We start from the raw sequence: 22,014 nt of genomic DNA, 5'->3' as shown, positions 1-22,014 counted from the left end.
CACTATCAGCAGCTGGGAGCCTCTTCAGCCTCTGTGAGCACAGTTATTTCCAGCTTTGCGAGGCGTGGGAGGTGGCTGACACGATGGCTTCCTATCGATTTGCACTCGTCTGTGATCGCTGCCGGGTCCGACACTATCTCCTCACCTCCTCTCTTTTTTTGCAAAAGGAGGAGGAAGGGAAGCTACTCTACATTTTGGTGGCGGCATTTAAGACAAGTCCTAAAGCTGTAGTTTCACTACACAGGGTATATGCAGGAATCCTGAAGTCAAATGTAATTCCTTTTAACACCTTTTTTAAGACCCTTTCAATACATTTTAAGACCTCATCGCCACTTGGAGTTTTAACCGGTTACATTGGCGACACACTTTACCTCACATTGACTATATACAGTATTGATTGTCCTTCCTCCTTATCTTCCAACCATTTGGACGCAAACTTGCATTTCCCCATAACGATGTTGCTATCAAGCAGTGAGCGTGCGATGTCCTGTTCAGATGACGTCAAACCCAACGGGATGCCATCAATAAACGACACAGAATCACACTACACACCTACGCCATGATTACATTCAGGCAGACTGTAGAATAAAACCTCTTTGGACAATTTATATACTTATTGAAAACAAGCTACAAAATGTAATACCATGGAAAATGCTGTTTAATACTTTTTAATAGCCTTAATTTTCGCTAAATTGATGATCAACTTTTAATACTTTTTACGACCCCGCGGACCCCCTGCTACAGAGAAAACTATCAGAAATACTGCCTTGATGAGCCTTTCAGTTACTAAACATGCTACAACTACAGCGTTGGCTTTGCAATAAAGCCTGGAAGTACGCCATAACATGTATATTTTCATTATCTTTTATTCGGCCAATTAACTGGTGCTCTATAAAAAGTCTTAAATTGTGTCTCCCAGCGGATGAACCAGGTGATTATAACACTGAATGAAGTCTCTCAGACGCTGCTAACATTTGTCTGCTCGTTTCTCAAATAACTTAAGACCCAAACGTCAGATGACTAAAATCCTTCATCAAGTTCAAATACATATTTAAAACAACCAAGATCTAAAACGGGAATCATTCACATGGGGCTTAAAACTGGATTAAAAGTCAATTAATGACGGGCGACCAAATTGAACTGACCGTGTTGTTCTTTATTAACTGGCGAAACATGTTGAGGTGTTTATTTGTCACCACTAGGGATGTAACGATACCAAAAACTCACGGTACGATAATATCGCGATAACAAGTCCACGGTACGGTAGCCTATTTATCGCGATATTGAATAATAAAGGGAAGGAAAAAAAATTACATATTTTTTTTCAATAAACATTTTTTTTTACTCGGAAAATGTTTCTTTATTACATAATAAATCTGATTTGTACAGCATTTTAGTAGGATAGCAGTATTTTAAAGTGTTAAAAACACTGTTGACAGTTCACGAGCGTGCTCTCTCGTGAACTGTTCAGACCCGACGGGTAATAAGGGATTATGACGGATATTTTACGATCCTGTCTGTCAAAATGACGGACAGCAAAAAAGTCTAACGCCACCTCAGTGGGACGGAGAGATATGCTTTGGCCATGGGTGACAGCAGTGGGTCAAACTGTGCATTGTCTCTCCACCACTTCAAAAACAATACAGTTTTTGCCAAGAAGGTGAGGCTTATTGACAGGGCGAGATACAAATATACTGTTGGTACTTGTCAATGTCTCTAGGTGTGTAAATGTAGCCCTGTAAATACGATGTCCTTTTGTGTTCTGTTGTTTTATGTTCATGTTGTAACCTACTTGCTGCCATGTTGGACAGGTCTCTCTTGAAAAAGAGATCAATGATCTCAATGGGACCACCTGGTTAAATAAAGGTTTAAAACAAAAAAAATCGCGGTAGATTTTTTCAGTCTCACGACGGTATTGGGACATTTATTTACCGCGATATTCGGTATATCGTTACATCCCTAGTCACCACGGTTAGCATTAACTAGGGTTTTTCATCAAATAAAAACAAGGAGAATAAAGTCGACTGTACGGTTATGATTGAACGGATGTCCCAGAATAAAAATGGTAAACTTTGAAATACTAATCAATGATCAAAATAGTGAATTCAATTTGTCCAACTACATGTTTTTGGCTCAATTTACAAAAAATACTGAATGCATTCCAATATGAGAATGGATTTGGGACATATTCAGACAAAATAAGGAAATAAAACAATGTTGTAGGTGACATAAACATGTTGAGTCAGACTTAAGATGACTTTTTTGGATTATAAAATGAAAACAGAACACTAATAGGGTACAGAAGTGGGGTTAGACAAAGTAATGTTGTTCTTCTTCTACCTGAAAATGATGCTTTGCAAGTCGAAAGGGTATTCTATGATCCCAGTGGTTGGGATTCGAACCCTAAGCACGTCCTGTTGGGTCGGTAGATAGCACGGTTCAGCAATACGATCCAGATCACTTAGATAGCTAGAGACAGGAAGGACAACAGACAAAGAGAGGGAGGGAGGGAGGAAAGAGAAGATGAAGCATAACAGCAGAAACAGCAACCTCCCTTCCTCCGAAAGCAAGTGGACTAGTCCAGATGTAACCACAGAAAACCATTCCCAAGAGTTATGAGGGGAGGAGGTGACGTTTTGAACCTCTACCCCCCCAAACATTCTCTTAGAAATGTAGCTTCATCCTTGATGGCAGCTCCCAAAGACAAAATATTCCTCAAGTTTATCATCTGTGAAGGTTTCGGGGCTTTGAACTGGACTCAAAATGATGATTTAGCATTCAGAGGCCAACTTTGACAACCTAGGTGAAGAAAAAAAGTGACTCCCTTTGCTATAAAGACTCGACAGGAGGGGATTTTTTGGTCTTTGAGAGTACCATCAGGGATGTGTTAAAGTGCCGAGTAGATGGAGATAGCGGCATCGACGGTTTCCAACTGGCTGGCAGACTGTGGAGCAGCTAGCCAATCGGTGGCCTCATCAGCAGCACCTGACACCAGTACCTGAAGATAATATTCTCCAGGTCAAAGGGGTACTCGATGATGCCGGTGGTGGGCACTCGGACCCGCAGCACGTCCTGCTGAGTGGGCATGTACCCCGCTGTCGCTATTCGATCTAAAGCGTTAAGGTAACTCTGGAAGGAACACATGATAAAGATGCACAGGTCGGAAAACAATTGCTCTGTCGAAAAAACATACTACCATCAAAAAGGGGTGGATTGAAAATATTCTTCCATTTCAAATCAATCTTCATGTGAATGATCCAATATCTATCCATACACTTTAGAGATGCACTCTGAAACTAAAGATGCTTTAGAAAACTCTTTTAGTTCCCCAAAGAAACGTTTTGCATATTGATGCAAGTGGCCGAATGCTTTTTGATGTCTCAAAATGTTACCATAGGATAGGTTCCAAAGGGAAGGACATTTATAACATTTTCTTGTCTAATAATGCATCTTTTAATATTTTTTCCCCTAGAAATCTGCTTCAGAACAAATTGGATATAGCCACAAGTGCCTCATAAATATATACAGTTTATACAAATACATTTATTATTAGAACTTTATTTCTCACCCTAAAACCTCAATTATTTAAAAGGAGCCCTCTTAGTCTGAAATGGATGAATGCAGGTTGGAATTAGCTCTGATATTATTAGCAGTCGTTTATAAACCTGTCAACATTTCCTCCTCTTCTCCACATCTGCCTGAACCCTCTTTTCCTTTCTTCAGATGTAGCACATAGTAACACAGGTAGAAAACTACTCGATATGGTTTATTAGCAATCTTCAATGCAACTGTGGTTACATTTTATCATGTTTAAACTATCAAAACAGTTATTTACCAGTTTTCTCGCATTGCAATGGATATTTTACAGGCGACAGTTTAAGTGATACTGCTTCGACAGATTAAAAACGAATCCTGTAGATGAATAAGTTGGACGTACTATTTGGTAGAGTCAGAGAGCTGGTACTCTCTCCTGCGGTCGTAGGCCTCCTGGATGCCAGGGTCCGTCCACAGCATCTTTATGGCACTGGTGTACGGCTGCTCGAAGGAGCAGACCTTCTCCACGTCCACCTCACGCACCACCAGGGCATTACTCTGGAGAGGAGAGCAAAGGAGAACACTTTAAACAAGTCAGTTTAGTAGGTGAGGATTTTATGTGGAGGAGATCAATTCACGATCGAAATGATGAAGTGATAGCCTTGAAATCTCAAAGTAAGCAGGGCTTGCTTATGGCACTTTCCCACTGCAGGACCTCGCATGGCTTAGTACGGTATGGTTTGGCCTTGGTAGGCCAGGCTCACTTTAAGCTGCGTTTCCATTACAGTTAGTAACTGGGGTAGTAACTATAGTAACGAAGCAGTGTAGGCGGGGCGATCGGCTGTTCAGCGGGTGGAGCGACGCTGCGTAAAAGACTGTATTGACTGCCTTGGCGTAATCTTCAATGCGACACAACTCTCAAACACCATAACAATGGAGGATATGGAAGCGATCGTGTACTTGGTTCTTGATTTTTATCACAGCAAGGAAGCAAACTTTGTTTCGGAAAAGGCTGCGAATAGCAAGACAAAATACAGAAGAAGCCAACAGGAGAGTTTGGGCAACCCTACAACGCAGCAGAGACGACAAAGCTACTTGGTAAGCTAACGTTCGCTAACTAGCAATGTGTTTAGGGTCACGCTCACTATACGACCAGTGTTTCAAGTATTTAATTAATCTTAGCTACCATTTTTACGTATTAAAATATGTATGCTTTATGTGATTTCAGAAGTTATACCATTTGCAGAGTCGCCGCCGCAGACCTTGTGTTTGGACCCCACACACACACACACACACACACACAGTGTGGGTGCAGAACTTCAGGACGTCTGAGGAAACCTACACCAGTAACATACGAGAGGGTCTGATGCACTAATTTAATAGCAACACATTCATTGTACTGATCGTAGATTGTATTGAACATAAATCAATATTTTGTACTCTTTCACATATACATGTGTTTGTCAAATGATTGACTATTTAGTAAATATTTGAATTTCAAGCACCTGTAAGTACTGCCCCATAATAAGAACACTTGAGAAAATAACAGATCATGAAAAGAAAATCTTTCTAATAAATTAAAGGTCCCATGTCATGCTTTTCCGGTTATTACCCGTCCCCTTGTGTTATGAAGGTTTTTCTGCATGTAAACGGTCTGGAGAGTCAAAAACCCTCAAAGTACACCCTGTAGCGAGTAAAACTCTAACACAGAAAATACCCGTCTATGCTGCCAGAACGCCTCATTGGACATTTCTCTTTTTCCATTTGTTTCTTCCGGGAACCAAAATGGACCAATCTGCGGAGCTCCTCACACACGAGGAGGGGTGGGGACCTTTAGCGTACATTTTCAACTAACAGGGAGTCCCCTTTCAAACTGTATTCTTGTTTATTAATAACGACTTTTTTTGACTGTCATATAGTATTTTATACCCGTTTACTTTATTCTCTTATTTTTTTTATAACTATAATGATCATATAAAGATGTGCCTTTACCTCACTGGTTGGAGAAAAAGCTTCTTATATTCGTTAGCATAGCTAGCTAACCAGATGCTAATACCAACAACGTTATTGACTGTATGATCAGTATGACAGATCGCCACTGGGCTTTCAACTAAAGACACAGCCACGCAAAAAACTGCGGCATGTGTACGGCTCCTTATCGGTACTGACATTTGTGATGTCCCGGCCCGGAGCGACGTCCTGGTGCTCTCCGGCAGCTCTAAACCCCTGTTGGACGAGACATGGCTCGTGTTGTGTTCAAGGACCCTGACCGTGGCCAGGAAAAACAGGCACTCGCTTGTTTAATTCTTTTGCGGTCTAGATTTTTTAATTTTTTTTCTTTTTTGCGTGAGTTACCTCGAGGGCCGTATCAAAATTGTCTCGCCCGTATACGGCCCGGGGGCCGGAGGTTCCCCACCCCTGGTTTAGATCTACTATTAACACAGAGGAAATCACGATAAAAATACTTTAATCATCAAACAAGTGCAAATAACAAAGAAAACTATAAACATAAATACAAAAGTGTATAACACAGCAACACTATATACATAAATGCAAGTGTAAAAGGCCACTAAGGCCAGCTGCAGGTGCCGTTCCTGCTGGGCCAGATCTGCACTGTGCATCTCCCTCAGGACTGTGAGGTGCTCCTCTCCTCGTTTCCTCTTGCCTGGAAGACAATAAGATAAACCTTTTTTAATCACCGTAGGGAAATTCAGGTGTTATAGCAGCAACAGCAATAAGAATGAAAAAGACAGGACAGGTACAGGTCACATAAGGATATAAGAATAAAATATATAAGTATAAACAGAACAACAGTAAGGATGAACTAAAGACAGTTCTGGCCCTAGATGTTTACAATGATTGTGAAAGTGAATTACATTATGTCCAGCCTGTTGATAATGAATATATATATATATTTATGAGTATGTACAAATATACAGTCGTGAAGTAAATGGATCATTACAAATGAATATAAGTATGAATAAATATGAGACAAGTTTCAAGTGCAAACATCTAAAACAAAGCACAGTCCAAAATAAGTGGAAAGCAGTGCAGGTCCATGTGTCTGCGGCACAATACTTAACAATGAAGAATATACAAGAATATATGAGGATGTCAAACACAATTTTACTAGCTGCAACATTAATAGTGATTCTTACTACTTTTACTTTTGGTACGTTACTTTACTTGTAACAGAGCATTTCCACACAGTGTTATTGCTTATTTTACTTCCTGACGATTGTCTATTTCTTACTTAACTCTAGAAAACTGGACGTAAACAATGGTACATATGGTGTTAGCAAACAATAGCTCTAGCTAATGCTATCTCTGCTAACCGTAGCCTGCTAATCGTAGCTCTTCGGGCTCCATAAAAGCATGGGTTGTCGAACATAAATGTAAGGATAAAATAGGCTTGTTTGTTTATAAGTGAGCTTTACAATAGATAGGGACACAACGCTTTCAAGCAAAGAACAGAGCGTAAGCAAAAACTTACCATCCTGCATGGATGCAGGACGCCGTTGCCGAGTCCAGGCGTCGTTTCGCGTTGCGCCGTCGAGCTCCCGCTGTATTTTTTCATCCGCAACGAGATGGAGTAACGTCTGTACCTCGTCAAACGACCACGCCGTGTTTCTTTTGTTGCTGCCATTTCTTTATGGATTGGTTGATGGTAGCTTGTCTGTTTTTAAAAAACTGGCACTTGCTTGGGGACTGTCTCGCGCAACAATTGTGACGATTCTCTCTCTGACCAATCAGCAGTCGGGAGTGTTTACGTCACTGGTTTAGCATATTCAGCTCAGTAGGAACCTCAATTTTGGAGGGCCAGAAAAAAAAGTGAAAACGTACCCGTGAGCCGGAACTACCCCTGGTGGAAAAGCAACAAAAAAAACGTACTAGGCCGTGCTAGGTCCTGCAGTGGAAAAGCGCCATTAGTCATTATGAATAAAATGCCCAGGAGAATATAATGTATTTGTATATTGGCCACATTCACTACCTCAATAGTGCTTTATTCCTTTAAGAATACATATTACATACAAATACTCACTTTAATATCAGAATTCACTTCTCAAGAGCAGTTTCCTTATTTATGGTTTATTTGACTGTAGTTTGAATTGCATGAGGGTGCACGCTTTGCCAAATTCTGGGCTCATACCTATACTGTTTAAAAAAAAAAGCAAGATATGGTCGATAGCTGATTTCATAGTTTTTTGTTGTTGTTTTTTATTTTATAGTTATTTAAGTGTTTGCTGCCGTTTTCAGAAAATGGCATGTCCTTATTCTTAATAATCCACAACTACTAAAGCAGCAAGAATATGTGTGAGAAAAAAATGTTTGATCTCAAAACTGAAATAACCAAAACTTCTGCAACAACATAGTGTGCTATTGTAAGATCCCATGACTCATGGTATGAAACTAATCGGGGAAATACGTCTCCGTTTTTTTTTTACAGTTTCAACAATTCAGTCATTTCATTAGCTACTCTTTTATGTATGGGCATATTTAACCAGAAAGCTATATATATATATATATATATATATATATATAACCTATGTATTTGGATAACTATTAAAAAAAAAATGTAGACCACAACCCTATTTTCACCCTCACACCTGGTACACACCTTGTTCTGCTCGTACTTGAACGGGATCTTGAGGTTCTCCGTTGCCCGGATCATGGCCTGCATCGAGGTGAAGATGTTCTGGTAGACCAGTTTGGTGAAGCCCTTCTTATCCTCATCTGTGTAGCCGGACCCGTGGATTATTCTCATCTGCTTGATGAAGGTGCTCTTGCCACTCTCTCCAGTACCTGAAAAGAAGCAAGAAGACAAAGGAATTAGAAGACAATTTAAAAAGGATCATCAATGGATACAGGATATATACAATATTGCGAATAGGTATGAAAATAGTCCTCCAATCGCTAACAAAATAGAACGTTTTAGTATCCAGCAATCAACTGAAGAGAAAATATTTAAATGAGAAATGGAAAGACAGTTAGTGGGTGTGTCCAAATTGCCTTTTCTGTGGTCTCTATTTTTGGTTTTCCATTGGGAAAAGTTGTGACTACTACAATAACCATGTCTTGAAAACATTTCACCGCTCTCACCACCAATGCATGACGTACTGTAATATCCCCTTAGCTTTGAATTATCTATTTGAGCAGCTATCTTTTAGTTTGTCAAGGTTTTTTTCACCATGAGCACCAACCGGAGGATTGTGATAGTGATCAGCGACTTTGAGAACTTCAGAGCTTTTCAACGAGAAATGTGGGAGAAGCAACAAAAAACGCTGTGCCCAGGAAGCCACATATGCTCCCTCCTCAATGGAAACAATTAAAAAAGTTGATGCTCTCTGGACACCCAGCCTAATGTAAAACCTTCTACATTTGGCAAGAATAACAGTGAGAATAATCCATACTTATTGTAGTAGAAAAACGACTGAGAGCAAACCACCTGTGGTTTTTAAGAAGTTCTTCACGGTCAGAAAAGAATAACAAAGATTCTCAATTGTTGTTATTTTTATACAATGCTTATACAAACGGTTGAGTAGAAATGCATCCAATCATGCCCACAGGAAGTGAGCCAGACCTCAATGCCAACGCAGTCTCCATCTTACTATGACAGGACGCTGAAATGGTCATTCTTCCATATTGTGTGAACTCTTGGTTTACTTGAAGCAAAATCTTCTGTATGATTCGTATGTTATTGTATTTATAAAGTAATAAATAGATAACTCTACTTAATGATTGTGTTACAGCAGCATAGTATAGAATACACAATAAATAAGTACACTATGACTAGGGGTGTAACGGTACACGTACCCAAATTATTCGGTACGGGCCCTTCGGTTTGGTACACATGTGTACCGAAGTGTACCGAACGAATATAACGTTAAACGTAAAAAATTGAGAACGTGAACAACTTTTTGGAAGTAATCTCAGGTGCTGCGTCGCAGCATTCAGAGTAATTTGCTCACATTGGGTTCAACGCGTCATAGAGCGAGCAAGTCATTTCATTGCACGAGAGGCATACTATGAGAGCTGGTCACAGGGATGCGTTCAAATGTAGTCAGTAATTTGAGGAACTGGCGAACGCAGATAAAGTTGAGCTCGAAAATCCTCCAGCATCATTGAAGGTTTGGGAACATTTTGGTTTCGCAGTTACGTACAAGGATGACGGATAAAGACAGGTGGACTGAACCAAAGCTGTTTGTCGGTATTGTTCAACTAACATTGGTTACGCAGCTGGCAATACATCAAACTTGCACGCTCATTTGAAAAGGCATCACCCGAACGTGAATATCACCGGTACCAAAAGACTGAAGTGCAAACCCAACTCCCGCTAGCATGTAAGCCTCCACCACTCGCAGAGAGTTCAGACCGAGCCAAAGCTATTACAAACGCCAAATATCCTTATGTTGCCATGTTAGCAAAGCGCTACCTGGCTGTATCTGCTACCTCTGTCCCTAGAGAGAGGGTGTTCTCCACAGCAGGAGACATTGTTAGTGCCAGCAGATCTGCCCTTTCGGTAAGCAAAAAAAAAATACATGAAAATACAATGACAAGCAAGTCCTAAAACGTACGTGTACCGTTACACCCCTAATCATAGGATAAGATGCAACATTTGGTTTTACATATCCCCGTATTGAGGGCTCTAGACAAGAATTTAAATCAAAAGTTGGAAATGTATTTTGACCAAAGTTTCTTTAGTGATTTCGGTCGAGTCACTGCCTCTTGTCATCTTGGTTTTAGTGTCCTGAGATATGCATTGTTACAAAGCGATGTAGTCATTGTTTTGGCTGCGGCTACAGTCTTGGTAAGTGAAGCAATGCCCCATGAGTAACCACATGAGGGCTGATGGGCTCAACATAGAGCCGGGTAAACCAAGTTCATTCCTCCAATTTTGTATCACAGTGACCATGCATATGCACACATGCATAAACACACAGATGGTGTTTTTCCATACACATGTGCAGGCTGGGCTTGACTCGGTTTGTTGAGGCACGTCAGCCGAGCACAGCAAAGATTGTAATTGTTATTACAGCAGGGCTATCTGATTGAAGGTGGTCTACCTGATCAATGGTTATCACTGGTGGTCAAACGCATTTCATTTCCTATACATTCTTAATATATATTCCCTGTCATGTTTGGTGCTTACTCTTCCCTGCAATATTCTTAGGATTGTTGCTATTGTGATATAGCCACAAACAAAACTAATTTAGAGAAACATGCATCATAATTCATGTATATTTAAAAGATCGGGGGATGTCATCATTTGTACACCAACCCTCAGGTTCGAATCGCACTGGTTGCCTCGATAAGTCAATGGGACCGTTCCATTGGATTTTTGAAGCTCTGTGGGATTACGTTTTGTTAACAATACTTTCACATTTGTTTAGGAAGATAATATTCACAAAGGAGCACCACTTTTGAGGCAGAAATGAAATCCTCAAAAGGAAAATGCTACAGTTAAACCTCGCCACGGTTGAAGGACTCCACGTCACCAGCGCTAAGTAGAAGGCACTCGTTCGGAATCTGATTTAGCCACTTGTTAGCAACCAGCTCTAAGACACAACACCTTAAAAGTGTGTGTAGGGTTAGGGAACAGTGTAAAAATCTCTTGAGCTTGTGTTAACCACAAATCTGTTTACAGGCATTTAACAAAACACTTTGAAAAACCCATTGACCCAAAACTAGGGAAGTCTGGTGCTAAAATGCTAACTCGTTTCAGGGATTCAGGAGAGATCGCTGCACAGAGACTTATAAAAACGCCTCTGGTCTCATGGACACAATTTATGTTACGCTCGCAAAACAGGCATGTTTGACTGTGAGAAGGGGGGGGGTCGGTAGTCTTTGGAGAGACTTTGGAAATGGTCTCCGTCAGGTGCGGTCAGCATGCATAAACTGGAAATGGAAATCGTTTAGGAAAACCATGCTATGGCAAAATAGAAAAACTGTGTCATAGAAAAAAGCCTGCTTTAACAATACATTTAAGAAAAACAGAACCACAATAACTTCTCCAAGATGGCTTCCACAGCAGGTTCTGCATATTTTTAATGGGCATTTCCACCACTCCAGGCTTAGTGGATGAAATCGAGTTTTGTATTCTGGTCTCAGCAAATTTAAAAAGGGACGTTTAAAAGACAAGGCAGGTTGTAGTCTCACACAAACTCTCTAGTATCACAATGCAACTCATTCCTCCTCCCTTACACCCCCATATTCCACCACCTAATATCTCCTCTACTCTACCCCTCGTCTCTCCATCTCACTTCTCCTAACATTCAGTGTGAGTCACTTCAGCTTCTCTCTGATTTCCATCTTCCACTCCTGTCTTTGTTTCTACTGTGAAATATTTTCATTATACATTTCAAGATTAGTTTTTCATACAAATCAAATTATTCTGTAGCTTAAATTGTCTGTTTAAATGTATAAAGCACATGTATAAACATATAATGTACAAACTTGTTTGATTTAAATTAGCAATGTTTGATATTTTAAGGGATATTTGCAAGTTGAGATTAATAATAATATATTTTATATTACATATCGACAAATTGCTTGCAGAATTAAAAACAATATTTTAAACAATTTTCCTTCTTACTTTGATGAAGAGAATGCTTTGTTAAAATGTTTATTTAACATGCGTCTCACCCACCATTAATAACCATTAAGTACAGCTGAGGGGTGATCAGAAAGTCAGCCAGTGAAATGGGTAAAAGGAAACAACAAATAAACTTAAAGATTGGGCACCATCTGAAAAATAGAGCTATTTACTATTATTATTGACCGATATTGCAATTGTGACACAATTTGCAATATTTAAGGGAATAACATTATGGTGTGATTTGTATCGATATCTTTTACATATTTTGCCTCAACCAACTATTGCAATTTTGATCACATTTGGATTAGATTGTGCAGCCCGACAAAAAAACAAACGACAAGTGATGCTGATAATGTTTACAGCCGTACTGTCTGGGCAGGACAGTACGGCTGATTAGATCATTTGATTTGTGTGATAAGGTGCAGCTGCTCTTCCTGAGGCAGAGGAGCACAAATATCTTGCATGAAGACGAGAGTAAAGTTTGACTGTCGCTAACAGAAGAGCCCGGTTCAGTGCACAGTGAAGGAGGATCTCTCACTGATCACAGCTCAGCCAACAGCGGAGTTTCCCCTTCAGACACAGTACGTCTTTCAAAGAGGGACATAAATAGCGATTGTCAAGACACAGCACTGGAGAGTTCACTTTCTCATTGACTAAAGAGCTGAAGGAGAAGGGAGGGGGATACTGGGGTGTGAGGGAGTAAGACAAGAAAAAGTGTATTCTCTCTGCTTTCTAAGTAGAGAAACGAAGGGCGTTAGCAGAGGATAGATGCATCAGCTTGCTGTGTAATTGAACGTCTGTGTGTGCGTGTATTCATGTGTACTTAAAAAACACAGGAGCAAGGCAAGGGACAGATCGAAAAAGACAGAAGGTGCAGTATGCTGTACGGATGGTAAAGCCCAGAGGCCAGGGTGTTATGAATGTTATTTAGCAGGGTAAATAAAAATCAACATGTCTTGCAGGCATGATCAGCTTAATTCAACAGATCCTATTGTTCTCGCTGCCTTACTGGAAAACCCAGCAGAAGCATTTCTCACGGACAAGCTACTGTACATTCGCTGGAGCTGCTCCTGAGGGGTAATGCTAGTTCCCATGGCAACTCCAGTGTGGACTCATAAAAACATGGCAGAGAGCACCAGCTGATAGGCCCAGCTGATTGGCTTCAGTATGTCTCCACAGAGCAGTCAAACATTTCTTAATCCCACAACATCTTCAGCCAGGATCCGCCTGTGGGAATTCAAAAGTTATAAAAGCAACGGACATGGAGATTTCAATCTTATAAGCATCTTGCTCTGTATCAATGTGTGTTTTTTAAGCAAGATAACATTCACTTTTTTAAAAGATGTATATGCTCAGTAGTAGGTGTTTTAGGTCCGGTAATAACAGGCCTGTAACAAATCATACTCAAATAAAGGTTATAAACGTATGACTTCTCTCTTTTGAATACGTTTTGTGAACATAATATTAGTAATCCCTCTGCGGAAAACCACACATTTGCAGATGCAAAAATAATCATATTGTTGATTTAAGAAATGAAGCATGATAACCTTCATTAGGTATGTTGTATTAGACTTCATTGGAGTACTTACTTCACACGTTGTGCTATATATAAAAACATTTTATTGTTTTTAACATTGGAAAACTACTACATAAAATACATGTCATACACACCACTTTATGGCTGTACTCAAATACCATATATATAACTTTATGGCTATATATATATATATATATATGGTATTTGAGTACAGCCATAAAGTTTTGTGTATGACATGTATTTCATGTAGTCGTTTTCCAATGTTAAAAACAATAAAATGGCCAAACATTTCCCCCTACACAACTTTTAATAGTTATTTACATACATCTAGTTTCAACAAAACACTGTACATAAGGGTGTCTCACTATTGACATTTTATAAAGTTGGCATATGAAGATTGGTTACATTTAAAGTAGCAAAGGCCAACACATACCAACTTGTTTAGTATGCATCAAGTTCCCAAAACACTAGAGCCTAAATATATGGCTGCTCAAGAAATATAATATTATTCGTAATTCCAAATTTGCTTCCAAAAATTAAATGAACATGATAAACAGAAAAGTCGGATTTGAAAATTGTCCTTTTCTTATGATTTCGTAGCGTCCAACTTTTAGATAATCCCTTAAGCTTTTGTGTAGAGTTCTGTTTTAAAGCAAACCTACTATCTAAGGTCTGACAATGCTTTCCTGAAAACAGGTTTGCTCCACAACACACATTTAGAAATGTAAGTCACCATTGGACAACATTTTGACATGAAAAGTCATGAAAGACAAATCGCCATGACTTTGTGTGTTCATTACCAATATTATAAGACTAGAAGCTTCACAACATTAGGGCGCTGGGTCCCTTACAGGCTTACCAGAGACCTTGAGCCATTTTGAAATCCCCAACACAGCAAAGCCAGAGGGAGCAGGATGAGGAGAAGCCCGATAATCACACAGCCGTTAACCATAAGAGCAACAAGTCACTCTGCCCGCAACGTGCACTGACAGGGGTATTAGTCATTCTGCTAAATAACCATTAACTCACAAATAACAGGGGAAAACATTCAAATTGAAAGAGATCCGTTTCATAGAGTCGGGTCAGCTGCCGGTCGCGGTAGTTCAGCTGTGGTTTACATGAAGAGTAATAACCTGAAGCAGAGTCTGGCATCCATGTTAAAAGGGAGAGAACAGAAGAGAGCCGAGGAGGGGCAAAGTGTGACAGAGTGGAGGAGAAAGGAGCTCCAAGTAAATGATTCCTTAAAAACTTCCCCAAGCACATCAAACAGGAAGCTGAGTGTGGGGGAAAGGTTTCTTCAAGAAGGCCTGTCCGACTGCAGGAAACTGAATGACTGAACGAATGTGGCTCTTTTCGCCCACAGGAACATTTTGAGGAACTTAAAAGGTCTCCTATTATGATATTTGTAGGCATATATTATGAGTCTCAGATATATGAAGAAGAAAATTCAACTTATTGTCACTACGTAGTACAGGTACTATGTAACAAAACGGTTTCTCTGCATTTGACCCATCCTAGTGTTAGGAGCAGTGGGCTGCCATTATGTACGGTGCCCGGGGAGCAGTGTAGGGAACGGTGCCTTACTCAGGGACACCTCGGTAGCACTTGGTCTTTCCGGGACTTGAACTGGTGACCTTCCAGTTGCCAAGCCAAGTCCCTATGGACTTCGCTTTTGCTCAAAATACCAAACAGATCGTGCATTTTAGACATCCCTCTGTTCCAGCCCTGTTCGAGAAACGCTGATTTTGGGTCCTTAGCTTGAAAGAGTATAGCTTGTGTGGGAGCTTGTGCCTGCTCAGAATTCTACCGGCAGATACACTTAAATGCTGCCGTGATTAAACGCCATCATGTTCCAAACCACATCAAGGATTATTTCTGAAACAGTATGGAGCTCAAATGCTTTTTCTCTCGCGGGTTTATCACTAGGTGAGTTCCTTTTTTAATTTCCTGTTTTTTTTTTTTGTACACATACTCTCTCCAGTACAGGTTAGCTCTGAGTGTTAGCGATGCTTGCTAATGTAAACAAAGACCAAATTACATCCAAAACACGTCAGGCATTGTTTCTGATAGCAACTTTCTGATAGTGCCGTGGGTCCACACTGGATCAGCTCCATTTTACCCCCGTTTTTAGAGATTTGGGTATGGAGGAAGAGAGGGTTTTGGTTTCTGACACTTTGTTGGGAGTTCCCTGACACACCGGGGACACATTTATGTATAAAAGACATCAAAAAGTGAATTTTGCATGATAGGTCGCCTTTAATATGCGTTTTGATCGTACGAGCTTTGGGTTTAGTCCCTGAGTCTTAGTATCTGCATCCCTAAATATTTCCTCCTACCTTTTCAGTTCCATCAGATCGGGATCTATTGGGGGTAACTTTGCCTTTTAAGTGGTGCAGGAAAGAGTCTTAAAACTTGGAAATTGGTTAGCATTTTCACTTTGCTTGTCTCAAAGTCAATGCTTTTTTTAATGCATTTTTTGGTTGGATGCTTAAAAGTTAACACAAGTTTAAGAGAGTTTCATGTTTTGTTCTATAGCATAAAATATGTCAGTACAAATACCCCACTCCTGAATGTCCATAGCTTCTGAGCGTGTCGATATGAGACTACAGAATATCATTAAGTTTAGCGGCGGTGATGTAGTTAGTTTTTCGCCTCATGTTGGCTTTTACGTTCTAGGGATTGCATTTATGCTTTACCAATTACAAAAGTGGTGTTTACACTTTATGTGAAGATAATTCTGCTGGAAAAAGCTGTAAGTATCATGAATGTGTTTGCCACAGATGTTATTTTTACCCAACCCATTGGCTTTTTGGCATGGGAACCAGTGCAACTTGTGGATCTACCTACAATAATTCGTCATCCATGAACCGCTCAATGAAGGCACTGTTTAGTCCTGGCATTCACTTTGAATTATGATCTGATCATAAGTGGACAGCATTAAGTACGTCACATACCACTTTTATTAAGATCTACAGTATCATCCCTGCCCTTTCTGCAAACAAACACTTGTGTTTGCAGAAACAAAAAGGCCTTTTTCTTTTTAGCTGGCAGAAGAGAGCAGAGCTCCAACTGTGCCTGGTCTGCCGGAAGTTAAAGAAAGAAGAAATTATATTGCTTTGTGCTTTTCAACATTTGAGACGCCAATGTCAGTAACGGTAAATGGACTGCATTTTATTATGAACCTTGCGACCACTCAATACCCTTTTTACAACACATGCTATGGCTTTTAATTCTTCTACAATTGTATTTAGTTAGTCATCTTTGATTGCAGGACTTCAGTAGTTTTTATTTTGGTATGCTCCTTTAAATCAAGTCAACTGAATAGCTCTTCAATGATGTAAGGATTGCTGATTACGAAGACTTTCCTACAGGTTTTGTTTTAGAGAAAAAGCATGAGAGAGTCGGCGAGGGGAGCGAAACTGAAACATATAAATGGGTACCAAATCAAACATAAAGCATTGGACCAATATGTATCAAGCTGAACCACAAAAATCATCAGAACTATTTCGCAAGATTCATCAAAGTCTCTTAACTCAATAACACTATTCGTCCTTTGACTAGTCACAGATCAGCATTTAAGGAAATTAGGTATGTCATTAGAAAACAAAAAAATACAAATAATTCTATAAAACCTTGCTCAAAAGAGGAACAGGTGTTGTAGCATTGTGGTATAACAAAAACTATTTGATCAATTGTCTGAATATTTTGCCAACTCTTGCAGTTCTTGAGATGAAGTGGAAATACAACTGTTCTTAAAGAACTTTAGTACTACAGTAAAAACTGTTTTATTGAAAAGCTAACCGAGAGACTTAAAACACAGTTTGCCCAACTTCACTGTCAGTGCACGGACTGGCTGCAAGTATCACAATATTGGCAGATGTGTCAGTGTACAGCTGCTATGGATACAGTAACTCATATTTGCTTGAGAAGAGCGTGTGTGTGTGTGTGTGCGGGTGTGTGTGTGAGAGAAGAGACAGAGTTTCATATTCGTTTCCCATGTCACTGTTTCTGTCACGCGATGCAACCCCTTAACCCTCAGCAATCCTCCTCCTATATGTAAAGTTGCAGAGACAACACCATATGGGACATAAAGAAAATAAATAGGTACATAGCATTAGCAAGATGGTGGAGAGTATTGATGCACTGTATTTGTTAACAGCCTTTTTTCAGTTCTTAAAGTCAAAAAGTGTGATTATCTTACTAAACCTGTAGATTCAAAGATATTTCGTTATAGGGTGGTGGTTAAAAAAAAACGTCAGACTGGTATACAAAGCATGTATGTAATAAGAGCAATATACTATTTTTACAACAACTTTGAAACTAACTATTATTTTGTATCAATCCGACAATTATCTTCAGTTTAAGGAAAGGTCTTCAAATATCTTGTTTTGGATTAGGGTATTCAGGTTATCATCAATGAACAATAAAGAAAGAAATATTCACACACTAAGAAAAGGAAACTCCTGGGCATTTTTCATTTAGGAAAAACACATTTCTACTGATCAACTAATGAATGAATCGACCAATTGATTCAACTCTACTCGGAATAAAGATGATAATCACTTTTGCAATTGGTAGTGTGTGGTTTTGTTGCATTAGATAGCATTTTGTTATAAAGAGTGCCCGGATGGATTTAGACAGTAAAATGCTAATGAATTCAGTCCCAGCTGTGCATGCCTCACATGCCACATTTATTGCACAGCTCTTGTATTTTCTTGCTCATATTCAGTCCATTTCTCTGGGTTGTTGTTATCAATTATTTGCCTCATGTCAGTTGCAGAAGCAAAATAATACAAAAGACCAAAAAAATGTGTTCTACATCATTAAAACATACTGCCTCTGGGACATCTTTTAGCATGAAATTATCTTTAAAAAAACTTGAATTTGCCTTAAAATAGAATAAAAACCCTCTCCTAAAACGACTGACTGTGTGAACGAGAAAAGGAATAGAATATCACCTCCCATCTTCAGAGCAATCCGACTAATATAACATTAGCGTTAAGAAAGCTTACTTAAATATCTGCCACAACATAAGTAACCGGATCAAAGTAACATTACGTACAGTCCGTGGCACTGTGAGTGCAGATGTCGATGTGTCCCATTATCATTCATATCACATCATAATGTATCATATATTTCCTTATCTGAGTCAGCTGAGCCGTATCTGGCCGTGCAACACTCAGTGTCACATACTGTATGCAGAAGTATTATTTTAAGCAACACATTAAGTTGACGAAAACACTCGAGTGAAATGTAATTAAAGTCAGATCCACTCGTGTCTTAGACGGGGCAGTGATATCATAAACCTGTTTAATGTACTAATTCAAACACTTTGTTTTCTTTTGCCAGCTGTATTCACCTTGCAGGTGCAGCTATGTGGCTTTTATCCTGGATAAAGTGTTTAAGTCATGGATGTTTAAAGTTTAACTTCTTCATATTTGTCTAATATTATAGTTTACTTTTCATTCAGGAAGTATGACGCTGCGCTGATTGTCCATGTTTGTGATTGATCAAATGTTGCTAACCCCGCCCCTTCCATGTGAACGCGCGCTCAGCCGGACGGAGAAACCCTGGCTTGAGTTACCGAGTTGATAACCAGCGTCGTAGGACCGCTTAGCGAGATCGCGTTTGTTTTGGGTTAGTCAAGCCAGATAACTCAAACATATCCAGTTGAACTGGATTCGTAGTACACGCCTCAGGTTACTACTAGACATCTGCCAACTAACCATCCATGCCACAGCATTTAAATCTTCATCTAGCTACTTAAAAATATATTTATTAATGAAGGATGCGGGAGAAGTGGGACCAGAGCCTTTTTGGTGCTTATTTGAATGTGATGTACTTCTCTTCCCTTATAGACACTAAACGTGACACTAAAATACATTGTAAATATATATGATTTTACGATACTCTCCCTCATATTAAAACTGCATAACACATCTGGTTTAATTCTGATATGCTGTACTTATTTTTTCAGATATACTGGTCATATTTTCAGTTTATATTTGTATTCCACATTTTTGTTTCTTGTTCACATAAAAAAAAATGTTATTGTATTTTTTTTATAAATGTCTTCAATATTTGCTTTTATTATGTCCATTTTAATATATTTTACAGCGTAAGTCACTGCCAAGAGCATGTCTGGATATTTGATGAGAGAAAGAAAATAGGGGCAGGAATCATGGGATCTCTAGTCCAGTTTGAGAAAATTCCTTAGATGGTTTTTCTTCTAAAAAGAATGTGAACGTCAATTTAATCATCTTCAATATTTTGGATTCCATTTAATCAAAATGCTTTCTGACTTGAAACCGCAGTACTTCCCACTGGAACGACGTTTGCCTTCAGTTTAAAATCCCTCAACTCAAAGTGATCCTACTTCAACTTCACTTCCTTCTTATGGGTCCAAGACTTAGTTTGGAACTTGCCAGTCGTTGATGTGTTACTATGTAAACAATTCATTTCTTAGGTTTTGAGATCTATTGAATTTTCATATGCAAACACAGACAAGTACTTAGAATGTGCTACAACTTCAACAATTCAGCCTTTTAATAACTGTACTTGAACATAATACACTTTTGTCTTAGTGTCATAACCCTCTTCCATACAGACATAAGTCAAGACATTTAGCAATAAGACGGACCATAGGTGAGTTTAATAACGAGCCGGACAGATGGTGACACAGAAGCACTTTTTCACAGGTCTGACTGCCACATAACTGCAGAAAGTCTGGGTGTGTCAACATCAGTTTGCTGAACCAGCGAGACAAGCAGTTCAGAACGACGAACACATACCTGTCCTGCCTTCGTACCACACTGTGAAACTACAGGGAACAGAAGCTCAGACATACAGTTTACCCCGGAGAGAAATGGTTGAGGTGCCTCTAAGGTGCAGGCATACTGGCACAACAAGTTCTTCTTATATGTCAGCAGCTAATAACAATAGGACATTAAAAATGTGTTCAAGAAGAATATAAGGTAACACTTTGTTAAAGGTGGGGTAGGTAAGTTTGAGAAACCGGCTCGAGATACACTTTTTGTTATATTCCATGGAATGCTCTTAACATCCCGATAGCAATAAATATCTGAAGTGCTTTGACAAAAAATCCATAAAAAAAATGTCATCTGTGGAAGCCGTGGCGCTGTAAAAAGCACGACCAATCATTTGAGCCAGCCCGGCTAAAGTAACTGGATGGCCTACCTGCCTGTCAGCCTTCCATCTGTGCACAAACTTATCTCGTGCCCTCATTGGTCATGTGCGCATTCGTGTGTGTTGGAGGAGGGGCTCTGTAAGGAAGTGGCAGATTTTTTTTCGGTTGTGTATTTTCAAATTCTAGCGCACTGGAGCTGGTTTCTCCAAAATTACCTACCCCACCTTTAAGGTACACTAGGGCTGCATGATATTGGAAAAAACTGATATTGCGATATATATTTTTCCCCTGGAATTGAAGAAAATACAGTTTTTTCCCCCGCAAACCATCCTTTCTTGAACTTTAGTGCTATACAATTGGTATTTTTTAAACTATATTTAACCGGATGAAGGATTTTAGTCACGGACATCTGGATCTTAAGTTATCAGAGCAACAAGCTGAGCTAGCTCGGTTAGCAGCGCCGAACTGCCTTGGAGAAACACATAATACATTTTATTTTTATAGCGCTTTTTTTGAATCCAAAGACGCTTTACATTTGGGAGGGAGGGTAGACAAACAAAACAAAAACAAAGCCAAAAAGAAACAAAACAAAACAGAAAAGCAGTCAGGAGGAAGTTGGTTGAGAGGGGGGGGGGGAGCTTATGGATACAGAGTTGAAGAGGTGGGTTTTGAGGCGGGACTGGAACAGGGTGAGGGACTCAGACTCATGGAGGTATTGGGGGAGGGAGTTCCAGAGCTTCGGGGCTGCCACAGAGAAGGCTCTATCCCGAAGCTCCGGAGTTCGGCCTTGGGGATGGAAAGCAAACCGGCTGAGGTGGATCTGAGGGACCGGGGTGGTTGGTAGAGGGTGAGGAGGTCAGTGAGGTAGAGGGGGCCAGATGGTGGAGGGCTTTGAAAGTGAGGACCAGGAGTTTGTAGTGGATGCGGTGTGAAACGGGGAGCCAGTGGAGTTCTTTGAGGACCGGGGTGATGTGATGCCATGATTTGGTGTGGGTGAGGAGTCTGGCGGCTGCGTTCTGGACACGCTGGAGTCTATTGAGGGATGTAGTGCTGATGCCGTAGAGGAGTGAGTTGCAATAGTCAAGGCGGGAGGAGATGAAGGCGTGAATGAGTCGCTCAGCTGCAGGGCGGGTGAGAGAGGGACGGAGTTTGGCAATATTGCGGAGGTGGAAAAATTAGGTTTTTACAACTTGACGGATG

General features: G+C 39.9%; 1 protein-coding gene across 1 annotated transcript in view; it reads right to left on the bottom strand.

The window, feature by feature from the left end:
* The window catches only part of LOC117550896 (guanine nucleotide-binding protein subunit alpha-11), a 49,417-nt gene that overhangs the window by 13,840 nt on the left and 13,563 nt on the right, over positions 1–22,014 (bottom strand). Inside the window, exons 2-4 of the mRNA XM_034223470.1 lie at positions 8,153–8,337; positions 3,938–4,092; positions 2,341–2,469 (exon numbers count right to left, since the gene is read on the bottom strand). Of these exons, the coding sequence (XP_034079361.1) occupies positions 2,341–2,469; positions 3,938–4,092; positions 8,153–8,337 (469 nt within the window). The remainder of the gene's footprint in view (positions 1–2,340; positions 2,470–3,937; positions 4,093–8,152; positions 8,338–22,014) is intronic.

The sequence above is a fragment of the Gymnodraco acuticeps genome, unplaced genomic scaffold (assembly GCF_902827175.1).
Source record: "Gymnodraco acuticeps unplaced genomic scaffold, fGymAcu1.1, whole genome shotgun sequence".
NCBI classification, from domain to species: domain Eukaryota; kingdom Metazoa; phylum Chordata; class Actinopteri; order Perciformes; family Bathydraconidae; genus Gymnodraco; species Gymnodraco acuticeps.
The sequence above is the reverse complement of the archived record's forward strand: the minus strand, read 5'-3'. Positions and strand labels throughout refer to the sequence as shown.